The 19,098-nt window shown below is 41.9% G+C and overlaps 1 protein-coding gene across 1 annotated transcript in view; it reads right to left on the bottom strand.

Moving 5' to 3' along the window:
- The window catches only part of COL15A1 (collagen type XV alpha 1 chain), a 154,020-nt gene that overhangs the window by 67,730 nt on the left and 67,192 nt on the right, over positions 1–19,098 (bottom strand). Inside the window, exons 7-12 of the mRNA XM_082479653.1 lie at positions 17,612–17,730; positions 14,052–14,171; positions 13,426–13,452; positions 10,690–10,752; positions 5,213–5,290; positions 3,085–3,147 (exon numbers count right to left, since the gene is read on the bottom strand). Coding sequence (XP_082335779.1) covers positions 3,085–3,147; positions 5,213–5,290; positions 10,690–10,752; positions 13,426–13,452; positions 14,052–14,171; positions 17,612–17,730 — 470 coding nt within the window. The remainder of the gene's footprint in view (positions 1–3,084; positions 3,148–5,212; positions 5,291–10,689; positions 10,753–13,425; positions 13,453–14,051; positions 14,172–17,611; positions 17,731–19,098) is intronic.

Genomic DNA, 19,098 nt, shown 5'->3' with positions numbered 1-19,098 from the left:
TGATCACTGAACAGAGGGAAGGGGTTAGTTTGTTCTCTACTCATTGCAAAGGTTTTCTCCATGGTATTGCTGGAGCACTGAGAATTTGTACTCATCATCAAGGCCTGACTGTCTTAGTGCTGTAAAAATGGCCTTTGCACCAAAGATCTATCCTGCGTGGACGTGATCAGATCTATTTAAATTGAGTAAAATGAATGAAATATGTTACTTTTGGAGAAATAGTACATTTGCAAATATTCTCTCTCATGTGCAAGTCCATCCTTGTTATTGATTGCATTATCAGGCAAACATGGACAGTTTGAAATTTTGGAGCATGCCACTGTAAGGCAAGAACTCTTTAATTCTGACTTAGGGTCATCTACAGGGTTCTGTTAGGAAGATGATCAATCATCTTGTCAGAAAAGGACCTGGGGGTGTTGGTGGACAGCCGGCTGAGCATGAGCCAGCAGTGTGCCCAGGCAGCCAAGAAGGCCGACACCATCCTGGCCTGCATCAGGAATAGTGTGGTGAGCCGAACTAGGGAAGTAATCATCCCCCTGTACTCAGCACTGGTGAGGCCTCACCTCGAGTACTGTGTTCAGTTTTGGGCCCCTCACTACAAGAAGGACATTGAGGTGTTGGAGCGTGTCCAGAGAAGGGCTACAAAGCTGGTGAAGGGTCTGGAGGACAAACCTTATGAGGAACGACTGAGGGATCTGGGGTTGTTTAGCCTGGAGAAGAGGAGGCTGAGGGGAGACCTTATCACCCTCTACAACTACCTGAAAGGAGGTTTTAGAGAGATGGGAGCTGACCTCTTCTCCCTGGCGACAAGTGATAGGACAAGAGGAAACGGGTTCAAATTATGTCAGAGCAGGTTTAGATTGGATATTAGGAAGCATTTTTTCACTGAAAGGGTTATTAAACATTGGAATAAGCTGCCCAGAGAGGTGGTGGATTCACCATCCCTGGAGGTGTTTAAGAAAAGGGTAGATGAGGTGCTTAGGGACATGGTTTAGAAGTGGTGGTGTTTTTATCAGGGTAGGTTAATGGTTGGACTTGATGATCTTAAAGGTCCCTTCCAACCTCACTAATTCTATGATTCTATGATTCTATGATCTTGGATTTTCAGTACAGTCAACAGAACCTTCTGTGGGGAGATATCCCAAGCACTCACCTGTCTCTTTAACATCATAAGGCATCTAAAGAGGCTAGCTTAGGGGCACATAAACTAGGCAAGATAACTAATTTTAATTGGCACATGCCAATTCCCTCCTGAAGAGCCTTGCGAATAAAGTATTCCACACTTTGGAGGAAAGAAGAAACAGAAGAGAAGTCTTGAGGCAGAAACGAGTCTGAGAGAATGGAAAATATCAGCACAGGTGTTGCAAAACAGAGGCCTCAGAATGCTATAGGACTCTGGAGTTCATAAGATACAGGCATCCAAGGAGATAATTTCTCACACAGCTGCAGTATTATTGATGAAACAGCTTCTAATTAAAGGATGGAAATGTTCCATCCCAAAGACCGCATCAAAGATTATCTCTCATTCCATCTAGATGGACCAAGCAGTCTCTTAATCTTCAGCTACTTGACTTCTCATTTTCCTAACATTTGTTCTTAACTGTAATATATCACCTGATTCGTTATATATCAGACTGGTTCTGCAGAATGAAAACCGCATTATTTTCAACTACAATACATATTTTATAGATTTGCTACTTGGATTTTCAACAGGAACATAGTAAAAGGAGATCTGGCTGATTGTCTAGAGATAATGGGTGAAGAAGTGGCTCAAGAACAAAACAAAACACAAAATAATTCCAGATCTGGCAACAAGCTCTATTTAATTGATGTTAATTTTCCCATAAAAGGCACATTGTTCTGTGCAGGATGTATAAGAAAGATAGCCTTTCCTCTGAAAAAAATAGTCCAGCAAAAAATAAATAGAACATCCCCACTCCAAATGTTTCCTTTGCCACTCAACAACTCAGAAGCAGAGCAAGAAAAACAAGCCAGATGTCCCATTTTTAATCCAGAGTCATGCTCATCTGAGTACTGTCTCTCAAAACACGTCAAGTCTCTGTGAAGGGAAAGCACAAGACCAATGCACCAATTCAGTCTCTAAAACAAAGCTTGCTTGAGGCTGTTGACACATAACGCTAAGAGTGACAGACTAAGCTAAAATGTTAAACCAATACTCATTATCCCACTTGTTCTGCTCTGTTCCTGCAGCCTGCTGATTCCAAGCACAGCTGAAAGCTCATGAGTCAGCTGCATTTCACAGCACAGCCTATTGAAACGAACTGAAATTCGACTTTCCTGAATATTATGTCTGCAAAATTAAGTAGTTTAGTAGATTCAGAAGCCATATAACCTCTTTCTGAAGCCGAGACAGACACTTCCAGGAGAAGGATGAGGTGAACATCTAAGACAGCAACTGCTTTGACTATCCCAAGATTAACCAATGGCCAAGTGTGAGTTGATAGCCCAAGACTCAGGTTTACCTGGCATGAATACAGAAGTCTGGTCTCCCATGTTACACAGCCCAGAGAACCTCAGGAACATGTGCATCAAAGTGTTATTAACTTTCACTAAGCCAAAGCATCTCTGTCTGCTAGCCAGGCATGATATGACAGTGTTACAATTATTCACAAAAGCAAAGATATGGGGAAGTTCAAAAGACCATCAAAATGGATCAACAGTAGAAGTTGCAGTGTAAAGTATTTTATATAGACACACTTATTTTTTAGAGCAGGTACTCCAAATTAAAAAAAAACAAACAACAAACAAAACAAAGAATAGTGTCATTCCCGTCTCTCTCATCTCTACTGTCTTCTCAGAATCAGGTTAAAAGCATTTTCTCATTTTAAAAAGTCCTCTTGCCATTACTTCTTTGTTGTCCTCTTTCTTTCTCACACTTCTTCACTCACATACACTTAGGCCTTTTTTAGATCTTGAAATGAAACCCCCAGTGTTCCCTACAAAGCATTTCTGGATGCAGTGAATTAAGCTTGTACAAAATTTGCATTGTGAAATTGTACCACTGTCAATGAAAATGGACCTTCTACGATCTTTAATGAGAAATAAATATCATTATATACTTACCCTTAAAATCTCAGTCTCTCTGTCAATATGTCCAGAACCCGATTCTTCAGGTTCCAGTCTATTCTGAAATCAGAAGAATTCCAGTTTAAAATACTGCTTCTAAAGATGACAAATGAAAGTATTGCTTGCCAGTTACTGCAAATACAGTTATTGTCAATGTCCTTGTGGCAGACTGTCACTGGTGAAATAAATTGTAACACAACAAAAAAATTTAAGTCACGTTTCTGGTGTTTCATACCATCTATATTGTAGACACTCAGCTCTATATTTATGTGCTCTATGAGTACAGTGATAACAACCCTGCAGGACACACATGCTGTGTGACTGTTTAAGTGAACTGAAGATGAAGCATTATCTCAGACAAATTTTAACTTTGGAAAGATACCTGTCAACATTAGGAATATCCTAAAATGCATGCCTAAATACAAGCCACTGTGTCCAAGAATGTGCCTCTTAGTTCAAAAGCCAAATTCTGAGATTCCTACAACTGGAATCCAAAGAGATATTATATAAAGGGAAATTAATATACTAAAACATTTTCAAATATATTTTGTTAGAAAAACAGTTTGGTTTTAGTATTGTAATCTAGTTTTACTCATCTATAAGACAATTTCATAGATTCAAGCTTCTTCACTTCAAACCATCTTCCTATGAAACTATGGTGCAAATTACAGTCAGTATACATACTGTCAAAGAATCTTTTTAAGCCTCTAGAGAAAAAAAAAGTATTTTTGTGGAAAGTTTGCCACGATTTGTCTGCATAGTATATATAGCAAAGGCAAATGAAGTACAATTAGCCAGTTTTTTAAATTATAGAACTTGCTATGAAAATTTTATAGAACTCATAATTTTAAAAATTAAAAGTAATAAACCAAGATGTGCAACAAACAAACTTGGCAGTTGAAATATGACTCTTTTTACATGTGTGAGTTCCACTACATTTAAAATGAAATAATGTCAACTCATATAAAAGTAAATTAAGTACACATTCCCATTGCAGGTCCTTGAGGAGTTTCATAGCTATGTGTGATTTGTAAACTACAGCCCAAAGTACACAGAAAACTAGTACCTGAATCAGTTATAATAGTACCAAAGCTAATGTTTCAAAAGTCCAAGATCCAGGGATGCATTCCCTGGCTGCACTGAGACTTCTTTCACTTCACTCCAGAATAAAAGGCCTTGAAACTTGCTGTGACGGACAACAAGAAAGAAAAGGCCATGAAGGACCTGGTGCTCACTGCTACATTTAGAGACATGGTCTTTGAGTGAGAAATGCTGTTGGACTGGACCACCTTGTCCTAGTGATCTGGAGCTGCCTTGCTGGTCTTTTGAAGTCAGCATCAATGGAGGCTAAATAGTGCAGTCCTTCGTAACCCTGTTACTCTATTTTTATGCTACAGAAACAGATTGGTATAATTTAGCACACCCTACATCAGGGGAGCATATTTTGGTCACTGGAATATGTTGCAAACTATCTTGTTAAATACTCACAATACTCAGTGATAGTTTTGTTTAAAAGTCCACCACAGGACTTCCACTGGCATCAGGGATGGGTTGTATCTACGTGTAAAATCAGCTCCCACACCATGAATTCAGGCCAGAATCCTTCTTTAGCTGCATACGCATGTACCCTCATGAAAACAGTGGGAAAGGTCCCATTCCAGAAGAGAGATGTATCTGAAACATATTCTTTAACATTGCCTGAGTACTGGGTATTCAAAATACGAACACTTGTCACCACGCTGGTATGTGTTGTAGTATTTAATGACAGCAAACGTAAGTGACTGTCAAACCATTTCTGTGTTCAGTAGTGGGAAGAAATGAATAATTCAGGTTTAGAATGCCTTTTTGAGGAAATTTTTGTCTCTTGTTCTCCCACATATTGTTGCTTTTGCACAGGAGAGTACACACATTGACTGGCTTTTTAAAATGTGAATACTGGGTGTTTATGTAGATTACAGTACTCATGCGCTTTAGACAGACATTTATTTGCATTTCTGCATGAGTGTTTTAGAAAACATGATTATCTCTGTGGCAGTCAGTCTACTTCCCAGAGAAAACCTCGTATTTAGTTCTGGATTCCTCTATGGCAAGCCAAACTCATTGACAGAGAACCCCCAATACTCACAAATTGTCTGGAAGGAGCAGATGGTCCTGCAGGTCCTGGTGGTCCAGGGGGTCCTGGCAGTCCCTCACCAGGATCACCCTAAAAAACAGGAATGAAGATAAATCAGCAAGGACTTAATCATATAAACTCAGAACAGGATTTTTCAGTACTAGCTGCAATATGTGGATTTCTAGTCAGAAGAAACAAGTGCCTGCTTAGATGCTATGAGCAGAGCTGAACTTCGTTAATTTCTAAGACAAGCTCTCAAGAAACATGATGTCTGCATTGGCAAAGGAAGAAAGGACTTTTCCCTTTCTGACTTGCGCAACGAATTTGCAGATGTACAAGCAGCATTAACACTGTTAGACAGTGTTTATTTCTTGTCAGAATAACGTTTCACTGTGGATCTTGCATTTTTAGGGTACGTTATATGCCCCCCCCCCCCCCCCAGTAAATGAACAAGTACAAAGTGTGGTCACACCATGCTACTCAATAAGTAAATGTCTTCATTTTATTGCTACCATTTGTAATGCTTTTTCCAATACCACCATGTCATGATTATTATTCTATGTGTTGACCTTTATCTACTGCCAACACATTGAAAGGCCCTGTTCAGAACTGTGTCATTTTCTCTCATAATTACTGCCATGTCTTCTTCTTTAGCTTTCTTACAACATCTCTGACATTTAGTTGAGGTTAGTTTGAACTGTTTCTGCTTAAGATATTTATGACTATTTTCTGCTTGACTCCAGCATTTTTCACTCAGGAGTTGAGGTTCTGCCTCAACTTTTTTAATTTGAAATTGGAAGTCTTTTATAATGTATCTTTTCATTCTCAACTATCTATGCGCCCTTTTCTGGAGAATTCACTAAGCAGGATTTGGTCTTTGTGTTTTAAAATCTTTTGGGAAAAGGATGTGCCTCTGAATCTCCTAAAATGGCACCAGTACGATCATAAATAACTGGCAGACCAAAACATCCCGATTGCTTAATATGCACGCTTTTTTCATCAAATGGTAACACTCATTTAATTTCATTTTCTGAAGTCTTGTGTACCTCTAAAAGTGATTGATGCCATTTGCTTTTTACCTGATACATCTGACAGAGGGAATGACAGGAGAAAATATAGTGCCCTCCTCTCCCTCCCTGGCTGTGTCACATTTCTTGTCTTTGGCATTCTATAATCACAGTTCACCATCCTAAGGACTTCCACAATGTGCATTTTGGACATTCTTCCTATATCACAGAATCACAGAACGGTAGGGGCTGGAAGGGTATCAGAGATCATCCAGTCCAATCCCCCTGCCAAAGCAGGTTCACCTAGAGCAGGTTGGACAGGAATGCATCCAGGTAGGTTTTGAATGTCTCCAGAGAAGGAGACTCCACAACCTCTCCGGGCAGCCTCTTCCAGTGCTCTGTTACCCTCACAGTAAAGGAGTTTTTCCTCATATTGAGATGGACTTTCCTGTGTTCCAGTTTGTGCCCATTGCCCCTTGTCCTGTCACTGTGCACCAGTGAAAAGAGTCTGGCCCCATCCTCTTGACACTTTAGATATTTATAAGCGTAGATAAGTTCCCCTCTTATTCTTCTCTTCTCCAGGCTAAGCAGACCCAGGTCTCTCAGCCTTTCCTCCTAAGACAGTGGGTATTGAGTTTGCCTAAATGATCTGTAACCCAATCCTCCTCAATCAAGGGAACTCTGCTCTTCTTCTCTGTCTCCATTTCCCAAGGGGCTCCTGCTTGTGCAAAACAGCCTGTGCTTGGAAGGTCTCCATGTTTTTTTTGCCTTCCTCTGCAGCACTGAGCATGACACGATCCTCCTCGACCAAGGGAAAATCTTCCTTTCTCCAGGCTCTCTCTCTTACCTCCAGGGGTTCCTGGGGGATGGCCTTATCAGTAAAGACTGAAGCAAAGAAGGCAATCAGTAACTCCACCTTCTCTGCATCCTCTATCTCCAGGGCACCCACCTCATTCAGCAGTGGGCCCACATTTTCCCTAGTCTTCTTTTTTCTACTGATATACTTTAAGAAGCCCTTCTTATTGTCCTTGACATCCCTTGCCATATTTAATTCCAAGCGGGTCATAGCCTTCCTCGTTGCATCCCTGCATACTCTGATAACACTCCTATGCTTCTCCCAAGTCTCCAGACCATTTTTGCACATTCTGTAAGCTTCCTTCTTCCATCTGAGTTTTTTCAGAAGCTCCTTGCTCATCCGTGCAGGTTTCTTGCATCCTTTGCCTGATTTCTTGCTCCCGTGGATGCACTAATCTTGAGCTTGGAGGAAGTGGTGCTTAAATATTAACCTGCTCTCTTGCACTCGCCTTCCTTCTAGAGCCTTAGCCCATGGGATTCCTCCAAGCAGGTCTTTGAAGAGGCCAAAGTTAGCTCTCCTGAAGTCCACGGTTGTAATTGTACTTTTTGCCCTGCTTCTATGCAGGATTCTGAACTCCACCATCCCATGGGCACTCCAGCCAAGTGATGACCTTGGTTTCAGGACAGATGTACATTTAGAGAGGAAGAAAGAGTAGTGCAATTGCTTATATCCCAGAGCTTCTGTCACCATTGGGATTGAAAAGATCAGCCTTCCCCCTACCAATGCTTTCATGTAGCACAGATTCCTACCCATCCACCCTGACACTGCAGAGCTGCAAGGTGTAACCTCCTTCTCACCATGTACCAGGGGGGAGAAACCAGACTGGTTCCACTGAGCTTTCTTAAAGGGGTAGAAGTCACTGAGACATAACTGACACTGTTAACCAGCCTCTATTGATCTATGTTTTACCCTCTAACCTGCCAATTTGTGATCTGTGCTTATGAGCATTTTATTTATGTTCTCTAACTTCATATATTCAGTCACATAGCAAGAAACACTGAATTTTACCTGCCTTTTGGTCACTTGTTCTTTATGCTTGAGAATTCATTGGTTAAATATGTTAATTCATTTTGTTGATCCCTGTGGCTTTGTCAAATGGTTCCTATAGTGATACTTCTGTCATATTCACAGAAATGTGTTTAATTAATTTGGGGCTATTTTCACTGTCTGCCAGCATGCTCATTTACAGATAGTCTTCATTCATTTTAACATATCCTTTGCTTTTTTTCAGTGATTATTACATTAGCGCCTGTCACTGGTTTTTGCTTGTTTTCATGCAATTACTTCCACTATGTGTCTACTGCAAGGGAGAAAAAAACCCCAGCTCTCACATTTGGATCACAGTCAGCCTAATTGTATCCATTGCCAAGGAGTACCTCATGGCTATATCTCTGCACTGACCAAGGACCACAGTGAAAAACTGACAGCCAGCTCCCCACTCTCCACTGATATCTAGCACCCCATTAATTCTCAGCTTTCCATTTTCAATTAGAAGAACCAGAAACAGGCAGGTGGATCCTGCTGCTGTTCCTCAAATTACTCAAATTTAAATCTTATTATGCTGAAAAAGTGCTAACTGTCTTTAGAGACCATCACTGATTTGAATTTTTTGTGTGTGTGCAGGGATCAACTCTTTAAGCTTTGCTCACCCTACCAACATAACAGGTCCTAGGAAATCACATCGTTTGGGATAATGAAATAATTTTCTGGACAACTAATAATTTAAAAATTGTTCACATGTGTAAAAGAGGATCAGAGCAGTGTTTTCTTGTTTGTCTTGAAGGCATGGGTCTGATTAAAGTAGAATGAAGCCCCCATAATCCATGGGGAAATAGTGAGTGACATGCTTCAGCACCTAGACATACACAAGTATATGGGGCTGGATGGGATTGACCTGAGGGTACTGAGGGAGCTGGCTGAAGTGCTCACCAAACCAACTTCCATGATTTATCAGCAGTCCTGGCTAACCAGGGAGGTCCCAGTTGACTGGAGGTTAGCATATGTGACTCCTATCCACAAGAAGGGATGGAAGGAGGATCCGGGGAACTACAGGCCTGCCAATCTGACCTTGGTGCCTGGGAAGGTTGTGGAACAAATCATCCTGTGTCATTATGGGGCACATGCAGGACAACCAGGTGATCAGGCCCAGTCAGCATGGGTTCATGAAAGGCAGGTCCTGCTTGACAAACCTGATCTCCTTCTAGGACAAGATGACCTGCTTAGTGGATGAGGGAAAAGCTGTGGATGTTGTTTACCTGGACAGCTTTCAACATGGTTTCCCATAGCCATGGCTGCTTATGGCTTGGATGGGTGTACTCTTTGCTGGGTAAAAAACTGCCTAGATGGCTATGCCCAAAGAGTGGTGGTGAATGGAGTTAAATCCAGTTGGCGGCTGGTCACTACTGATGCTCCCTGGGGCTCAGTGTTGGGGCTGGTTCTCTTTAATATCTTTATCAATGACCTGGACGAGAGGATTAAATGTACCCTCAGTGAGTTTGCAGACGACACTAAATTAGGTGGGAGTGTCGATCTGCTTGAGGGTAGGAAGGGTCTATAGAGAGATCTGGACAGGTTGGATCAATGACCTGGGGCCAATTGTATGAGATTCTACAAGGCCAAGTGCTGGGTCATAACAACCCCATGCAGTGCTACAGGCTGGGGGAAGAGTGGCCAGAAAGCTGCATGGTGGAAAAAGACCCTGGGGGTCTTGGTGGACAGCCGGCTGAATATGAGCCAGCAGTGTGCCCAGGTGGCCAAGATGGCCAATAGCATCCTGGCCTGCATCAGGAATAGTGTGGCCAGCAGGACTAGGGAAGTGATTGTTTCCCTGTACTTGGCACTGGTAAGGCCCCACCTCGAGTACTGTGTTTTGTTTTGGGCCCCTCACTACAAGAAAGACATTGAGGTGCTGGAGTGTGTTTAGAGAAGGGCAACAAAGCTGGTGAGGGGTCTGTAGAACAAGTCTTACGAGGAGTGGCTGAGGGAACTGGGGTTGTTTAGCCTGGAGAAAAGAAGGCTCAGGGTAGACCTTATCGCCCTCTATAACCCTGAAAATAGGTTGTAGAGAGGTGGGGGTCGACCTCTTCTAGCTATTAACAAGCAACAGGACAAGAAATGGCCTCAAGTTACACCAGGGGAGGTTTAGATTGGATATTAGGAAAACAACATGTTTACAACATGCTTTAATGACAGATTAATCTCACTTTAGCTCAGAAGTCATACAAGTTGTTACTTCAGATGGTTTAGCACTTATTTCAATGTTGTTCATTTCATAAGGGTAATATGACTATACTGCCTCTGTTAAATCACTTAGCCAGTGGAGTAAGTTGCACGGAGCAGTTATATATAACATCTGACTTTTCCTTATTAAGTGTTAAATATATCTTCCTTAGCTCTCCAGTGAAAGTACAAATTTTTCTACTGCTGAAGTTTATTCATATTCTGGAAAAATCCTTATGATTTTGTTATGGCTGCCTTTCATGCAGATTCATGGGTGAAGAGCAGGATGTTTAAATTCTTCCTGTGATTCCCTATTACTATTTTTTTCTCTCAGAGTGTACCAAATTAACACCTGTCCAAGCATAAATGGTATCAGATTGATTGTTGGTTATTAACAGGACACATACCTTTTCACCTTTTAGGCCTGCTTTTCCTTTCAGTCCTGGCAACCCCTGAAGTCCATTTTTACCCTAAAAGGAAATAATGTTTTTAATTAGACATTATCTTTTACGCAGGTTACAGGCTGTAAACTTAGCAGCAGAGGCTGGACGTAAGGGTGCTAGATTCTAACTCTTGGTTTGTGCAGTGGGAGGAGATATGGGACTTACATCTCTAGGCAGCTGGCAGTGCACAAAATGTGCCTCTCACCACATCTACTCTGCCCACAACAAAGTGGCAGTGAAACCTGCTTGGAGGATAGGGATGGAAACACTTGGTGGGCTGCATTTGATAGGATGCCAACTGATGACACACCACTGATGACAAATATTTTGAAAACTATAATTTTCCACTAGAACAAATAGTGACAGCTGTCTGAAAAGCCCTTTTCAAATTTTCTGTCTCTTAGCCAATTACTTATCTAAGAGGTAAGAAAGTCTTCAATTATTCCAAAGTTGCTGGGTATGCTTACAGCAGGTAAATTCTACGCTAGTATCCTGCCTCTTCATTAACAACTTTCAAACTTTGAGAAAATGGACACTTGGAAGAAATCTACTTTTAGTTTCATACGGAAGTGATAGTCAACAGAGAATATTGAGATATATTTGTAACACACTGCTGCGAACTGCTGCCCTGAATGCACCAAATCATACCATTGACATTAGCCTCTTCCCACTTTCTACTGAAATACTTTTTGCCTTGATTCATCTGAATGTATTCAGTTCCTACCAAGTAGGATGCTTCCTGAGGACACACATCTGACAGGGAATATGTGGTACTACATAGCATTTCACCCCATTTTCCACCCTAAACTTCACCAGTCAAATTAATCCCAAATAACATTTCTATATATGTTCATCTTATCTACAAGTAACATGCACATGCTGTTTCTAAGGAGGCTTGATCATTGGATAGAAATAACTCCCTCCAGCCTTAAAGTCAGTGCTATTATAAAGTGATGCTATTTATGAATTCAGTTAGGACACTGGAAAAAAAATTCAGAAGGCAAATAAATTCTGTTTTCCCTAATGGCATTTTAGGAATCTGGACAGCTGTGATTATGGACTCTACTCCTCAAGTTTTAGGGCTGTACTAATTTTAAAGATAGGTTGTATAGATGACTTATGGAGAAAAATGTATCTGTAAGACTAAAAGGTTTTTTTCTCATATTATTATTTTTCCTGTAGAGTAACTTGTATGAAGTTTATAGAAAAGTGGCAAACAAATGGCCAATATAAATATATAAACCTAGTCCATACTAAATTTATTGCTGAGTGAAGCCACATCAATCCGATAGTAAAGTTGCATAGGTATATGCAAGATTGGAACCCAGGTGCACATGGACAAAAGAGTATCTACAAAAAATACAGGACAACAGTTTATTTCACAAAATATAGCAAAATGTCTATAATAGGAAATATAATTGTTTGGCAAGAATTTGTTTACAAGGACAAAAAAAATGCTTTTGAAGCATTTGAATTACATTTGAAGAATTTTCTATAAGACATTTCCCCATTATTTTGGTTTCATACAATTTTCTTTTAAAATGTTCTGCTTGAAAGTAGTCAGACTTCTGTTAATACAGAAAATGTAAACCTCTCATCCATAAATACCCTAATGACACATAAACTGAGTTTAGGCGAAAAATTTCAAAACCAGCTGCATTTCTCTGAATATAGCAATGTATGCAGGCAGCATTCATGCAGGAGATGAATAATTCATTCTACAAATGACTGCTGGATTATTTTTTTAAATAACTTCAAACATACCAGTTTAATTTGAGGTTCACTTGCAGGGGGCAGGAACGGACAGGAAGTTCACAGCAGTGGCACGTGGCAGTATACAAAAGAAGGAGCAGGCATGGTAGTGACGACAGCCTCTGGGTGGGAAGGTCTTAGGGAGGGGAAAGATGCACAAAGTGGCAGCGACAGGTAATGAGTAACGAAACAAAGAAACCAGGTAGTAAAGCATCAACAGAGGACAGATACACAACAGCAGCTGAGACACTCATGGAATATGACAGCTAGGGGATTGTTATTGTGTGCACTGCTGTGCAGTACTTCACCCCGGAGTATGCATGTGCAATCTGTTAGTGGCTCATGGTGAACTGACCTATGGACAGGAGTCATCTGCAGAAGGGAGGAGGGAACAATACAGGAATATGACAACAAATGTGACAGAAGAGTGTAAAATAGAGGAATGCAGAGAAAGGAACGCAGGAAGGATGAAGCAGAAGGTGCAGTTGAATTACTGCACAGGAGTTGAGGGGTGAGAGGCACATCTGGAAAGTTAATAACAGCTGAGGTTAGGAGTAGGCAACATGTCAGCATGTGCCTGTGAAGGGTCAATGAAGCACTTTGCTTTGCTCTGGAAGAGGTCTGCGTCTAAGTATGTCCTCTTTTTGAAGTTCCTCTCTGCGAAAAAAGCCAACTTCACCAGAGCTGGACTCCTTGTACAGCTGCTTATGGCATGCCATACCTTTTACTTTCTTTGTAACTGGGAAATCATAAATTTCACTTAGAAACCTGGGTCATTCTCTCTTGGGAACCTGAGGAAGTCAGCCAGAGCACCAGAGCTGCCTTCTAAAGACAGGACAGAAAGAAAGCACTTTGCTGCTTAAGCTTCAATGTAGCTGAGTATCTGACAAAAAATGTTGTAGTTTTTTTCTTCAGTTAAAAAAAAAAAAAGTATAAAAGAGTATTTACGTGTAACCCATTTTTACCAGGAATGCCCTAAAATAAAACATCTTTGTTAGACAGGTTAATAAAACAGGTAGCCAAGAAGCAACAAAAGAGAAAAGCAATCAACTACTGCTTGCTGTGTCGTGCAGTGACAAAATAACAAACCAGAACTGTAACAAATACTATGTCACAGTGTGATCTGTTTTGTACCCCTGTTTAATTGGATACATCTTGTGCTGGTGGTTCAGAAGGATATTAAATGTGAAACAGCCTGGTTACACAGAAGCCACTGAAGGAGGCGTGTGAGTTCTGAAGGCCAGCAGCTTTGAACATGTTCAAACACAGCAGTTGGGCAGGTGGTGCAGCACTGTAAAGGTTGCCCGAAGAACATTAGTATGTTGGCACATCAGTTGTTTACCTTGTGCTTTCTGATGATTGTCTCTCATCAGGCCCTTGTATAGCAATTGACACATGTGCAAAGCAGATATGACACTCCTGAGTTGACTTGGTGGGGCTAAACCCTACCTTGTTGAAGTATAACTGATGACTGCGCGTGAAGCTGTGGGGTTTCACCCTTTACGCACATGTGATGAATGACAATTACCCTTTCTAAAATACATGCATTCTTTCAATAGACAGAAAATACTCACAGGCTGAACATATTGTCCAAGTTTCCCTGGAGGTCCATGATCTTTTTTCTGCACATCTTCTACCCCTGGCCTTCCTGCAGATCCTGTGGGTCCATCCTCTTCTTCCTGACCTTTCTGGCCCTGTGTAATTAAAACATGAAATATGAAAGATATGATGCACTACTTTTCCTGTGTGTCCCATCCCCCCCCCGTCCCCCCGTCCCGTCCCCCAGTCCCCCGCCCCCTTCCCTCTCTCCTAGAACCTCTGCTTTGTTCAATGCAGTCAGAAAACTGTTGGGCACCATAGTCCATTCAGCAAAGGCAGTTCATATTAGAGCTCATTCATGCAAGTACAAATAAATTGCTTACTGAGCTGGAAAAAAATGAGAACTGGTTACCTAGATGCAAATAACCGCGGTCTAGTTTCATATCTGCACAAATCTGCGCAGTCTAAATTAATAATCTAGGTTTGAAAAAGACCAGTTTCACAAGCTCGGTCTGTCTGGGAGAAAATTGTGAAAGTTAAAAAGAGATGTTTAGGAATGCTTTAGCCAAATCTCCTGAGATCTACAAGTCTAAAAAAAGAGGACTACATATCATAGAATCATAGAATTGTCTAGGTTGGAATAGACCCTTGGGATCATCAAGTCCAACCACCCTACTCTACAAAGTTCTCCCCTACACCATATCCCCCAACACCACATCTAAAAGTCTCTTAAACACATCTAGGGATGGTGACTCAACCACCTCCCTGGGCAGTCTATTCCAATGCCCGACCACCCTTTCTGTGAAAAATTCTTTCCTAATGTTCAGTCTAAACCTACCCTGTTGGAGCTTGAAGCCATTCCCTCTTGTTCTGTCATTAATTACCTGTGAGAAGAGACCAGCACCAACCTCTCTACAGTGTCCTTTCAAATAGTTGTAGAGAGTGATGAGGTCTCCCCTCAGCCTCCTCCTCCTCAAACTAAACAGTCCCAGCTCCTTCAACCGCTCTTCATATGATTTGTCTGCTAGGCCCTTCACCAGTTTTGTTGCCCTCCTCTGTACTCACTCCAGCACCTCGATATCTCTCTTGTATTGAGATGCCCAAAATTGGACACAATACTCAAGGTGTGGCCTCACCAGTGCTGAGTACAGGGGCACAAACAACTCCCTACTTCTGCTGGCCACGCTATTTCTAATACAAACCAGTATGCCATTGGCTTTTTTGGCCGCCTGGGCACACTGCCGGCTCATATTCAGCTGCTTGTCAATTAGAACCCCCAGGTCTCTTTCTGCCAGGCAGCTTTCCAGCCACACTTCCACAAGCTTGTAGCGCTGCCTGGGGTTATTGTGGCCCAAGTGCAGGACCTGGCACTTGCCCTTGTTGAAACTCATACCATTGATGTTGGCCCAGTGATCCAATCTATCTAAGTCTCTCTGTAGAGCTTCCCTATCCTCCTGGGAATCAACACTCCTGCTTAACTTGGTGTCATCTGCAAACTTACTGATGATACATCCTATGTCCTTATCAAGATCATCAATAAAGACGTTGAACAGAAATGGTCCCAACATTGAGCCCTGAGGCACACCACTTCTGACCGGCTGCCAGCTGGATTTAAATCCATTGAGCACCCACCCCATTCAGTAGTGGGCCTACATTGCCTCTGGTGTTAGTTTTATCTGCCATGTATTTGACCCCTTGACCCCTCTTGCCAGGTTTAACTCTAAGGAGGCCTTAGCTTTCCTAGTTGCCTCTCTACATCCCCTGACAGCAGCCCTGTACTTTTCCCAAGTGGTCAGCCCCTCCTTCCATGATCTATAAACTCTCTTCTTCCACTTGAGCTTGCCAAGCAGTTCCCTGTTTAGCCACACAGGTCTCCTGGCTCCCTTCCTTGACTTCCTCCGTGTCGGGATGCTCTGATCTTGAGCTTGGTAGAAGCAGTCCCTGAATGCTGACCAGCTATCCTGGGCACCTTTACCTTCAAACAGCTTTGTCCACGGGATTTCCCCTAGTAATTGTTTGAAAAGGCCAAAGTTTGCCCTGCTGAAGTCCAGGGTTGCAATTCTGCTTGCTATTCTGCTTCCATCAGCCGAGATCATGAACTCCACCATCTCATGGTCGCTGCAGCCAAGGCAGCCTTCAACCTTTACTCCTTGCACCAGACCCTCCTTGTTAGTGAGGACGAGATCCAGCAGTGCACCTCTCCTAGTCGGCTCCTCCACCATTTGCATCAGAAAGTTGTCATCAATGCATTGGAGGAACCTGCTAGACTGAGGCTGGCTGGCTGAGTAGTCCTTCCAGCAAACATCCGGAAAGTTAAAATCCCCCACGACAACCAGGGCCACTCTCAGCTGCCCATAGAAGGCCTCATCAACTTCCTCCCCCTGATCTGGTGGCCTGTAATAGACACCCACAACAGTGTCACCCCTGCCAGCCTGTCCCTTAATCCTCACCCACAGACTCTCAACTTGCTCCTCAACTGCACGTGGACAGTACTCGGTACATTGTAGTTGCTCTCTCACGTAAAGGGCAACTCCACCACCTCGCCTGGCTGGCCTGTCTTTCCTGAAAAGGACATAGCCACCCATGACCACATTCCAGTCATGTGAGCTGTCCCACCATATCTCTGTAATTGCCACCAGATCATAATCTCCTGACCGAACAAGAGTTTCTAACTCTTCCTGCTTATTCCCCATGCTGCGTGCATTGGTGTACAGGCATTTCAGGGAGCGAGCTGAGCACACCGATTTCACCCTATGGGTATGGGAGGCCTCCTGGCCTTTATCAATTCTGGAGTGCTGCCCCACCAATGCAAGCTCAGTAACAACCCCATCCCCCTTCGAATCTAGTTTAAAGTCCTCCAAATGAGCCCAAATGAGTACTTCTAAAATACGTGCTGGCAGCCTAGAGAAAAGCTAGGCATGGCTGTAAACAGCATTTATTCACATAACTGCTCTGGCACAGACATGAGTAATACAAGGACCCCAAACAACTTTACTGACTTGCCTCAAATTTGATCCTTTGTAAGGCCATCTAGGTGTGGAAAGGTTGTTCAGTCTCAATACTTTGTTAGTCAAAGCATCTTTCTATTGTGAGTGCCAGGAAAGCTGCTGGCTACTTTTTAAATGGATTTTTCGTGTCTGGATGTTAACATACGCAGCTGTCAGGAGGCAGCATACACTGCTTTCTTAAAGAAATAACTAGCAGTTGCAGACACTCTCCCGGTGCAATCCATGCAGTCATTCCCTTGGAATACAGGATCAACCTCTTGGATAGTAATTCAAGATTTGGTTTATAAAGGGATAATTTACATAAACTACAAATTGTCAGATTAGTTTGTGAGCAACCAAGGAAAGCCAGCAATACATATTTTAGGCATGGATTCTTCTGGTGTTTAATGTGTTTTAGTGTTAGTTGTCTGTTTGGATCACCTGATTATGAATCACTGTGATAATGAAGTGCTTCTTTGCACATGGTACTTCACACAGATGCACTTGGTGAGCACTCAGAGGGTACCAATTCAAAAAGCACCCAAAATTCATGTATTTTCCTGCTCTTGGGACAAAAAGATAAGACGTGATAAACCCATTTTACAGACCTCCTCTCTGCTTGTTCCAGGCAAAACAATAGAACCAGAGCCATCTTCTTCTCTTAAGATTTTCTGTGTGACAGTGGTGGACTCACTGTTGTCTTGTCCAGTTTCCATGACAGCTGACTCTAAATAAAATAATCACTTGTTAATGAGGAACAGAGCAAAAAATAAAACCTGCCCAGAGGTACTTATCAGATCACAGATGTTGCAAGTTTTATGAAAAAAGAAATTATTTAGATTATGACCAAAATACATTCCAAAGATTAATATTAGTCATTTCATATCTCTGAAAATGTTAAAAGGAAAGAAAAAAAGAGAAAAGTGAGAATAAAATTATAAAACAAATGTTTGTTTTAGGGACAAAGACTGTATAGCACCATCTTTGCCTCAAGCTCTAGTCTAACGGTTGCCTACTTTTCATCTATATAGCATAAAAAAGAAGAGATATGTACAACAGGTGCTATTGGAAGTATGCATGATATTTAAAGCACAACATTGTCTTTGGCCTTATTAAGATAACTACCTTTACTTTTTGTTTTCTAGGACTGCACTGAAATTGTCTTACTAGTGGAGGACTGGACTCCCCAGTGCATTAAGCCCTGCTCTTATTACTATGCTGCCTACACTTGCAACCATAACACCCCATTGGTGCACCACTAGGCAGATTCACATCATTTGCAAGGAACATAAGTAGGACATAGTTGTTTATTTAGTGGTGATATTCAGATCTACATGAAAGGTTATGCTTCACTATAACAGAAGGTCATCAAATTAAATACTCATCTTAAATTTCTTTTAAAGGAGCCACATGGCTTTAGAGCCGCCAGCACTATTTGCAGAGATATGTCTCAAGAAGTGCCATGCTTGTCACTGACCAGACACAGGATATTTCTACTTTCATTCCCTTTGCCTAAAACTTGCACTTTACTGGAGTGTTGTAGAGTATCACAGCAGCAGCTCATCAGGTAAGCTTCTTTGTTTTATCTATTTGTTTTTCTTTTTAAAATATAAACCATAATTTTTTCACTGAAACTGATAAATCTATTCTCTGCATGTTTAAAAACAATGACTGAGATAAGCACCTATTGAGGTGACAGTAAGGTTCTGGAGCTTGTCCAGAGAAGAGCAACAAAACTGGTGAGGGGTCTAGAGCACAAGTTTAATGACGACTGGCTCAGAGAACTGGTGCTGTTTAGCCTAGAGGAAAGGAGGCTCAGGGGAGATGTTATCACTCTCTACAAATTTCTGAAAGGAGATTGGACCAGTGCAGTGGACACTGGTCTCTTCTCCCAAGTAACAAGTGATAGGACAAGAGGAAATGGTCTGAAGTTACATCAGGGGAGGTTTAGGATGGATATTAGGAAAAATTTCTTCACTGAAAGGTTTATCAGGTATTGGAACAAGCTGCCCAGGGAAGTGGCTGAATCACCATCCCTGGAGGTATTTAAAAGACAGGTAGACATGGTGCTTAGGGACATGGTTTAGTGGCAGTT

The sequence above is a fragment of the Vanellus vanellus genome, assembly GCF_965231255.1.
Source record: "Vanellus vanellus genome assembly, chromosome: 2".
In the NCBI taxonomy this organism is placed as follows: domain Eukaryota; kingdom Metazoa; phylum Chordata; class Aves; order Charadriiformes; family Charadriidae; genus Vanellus; species Vanellus vanellus.
The sequence above is the reverse complement of the archived record's forward strand: the minus strand, read 5'-3'. Positions and strand labels throughout refer to the sequence as shown.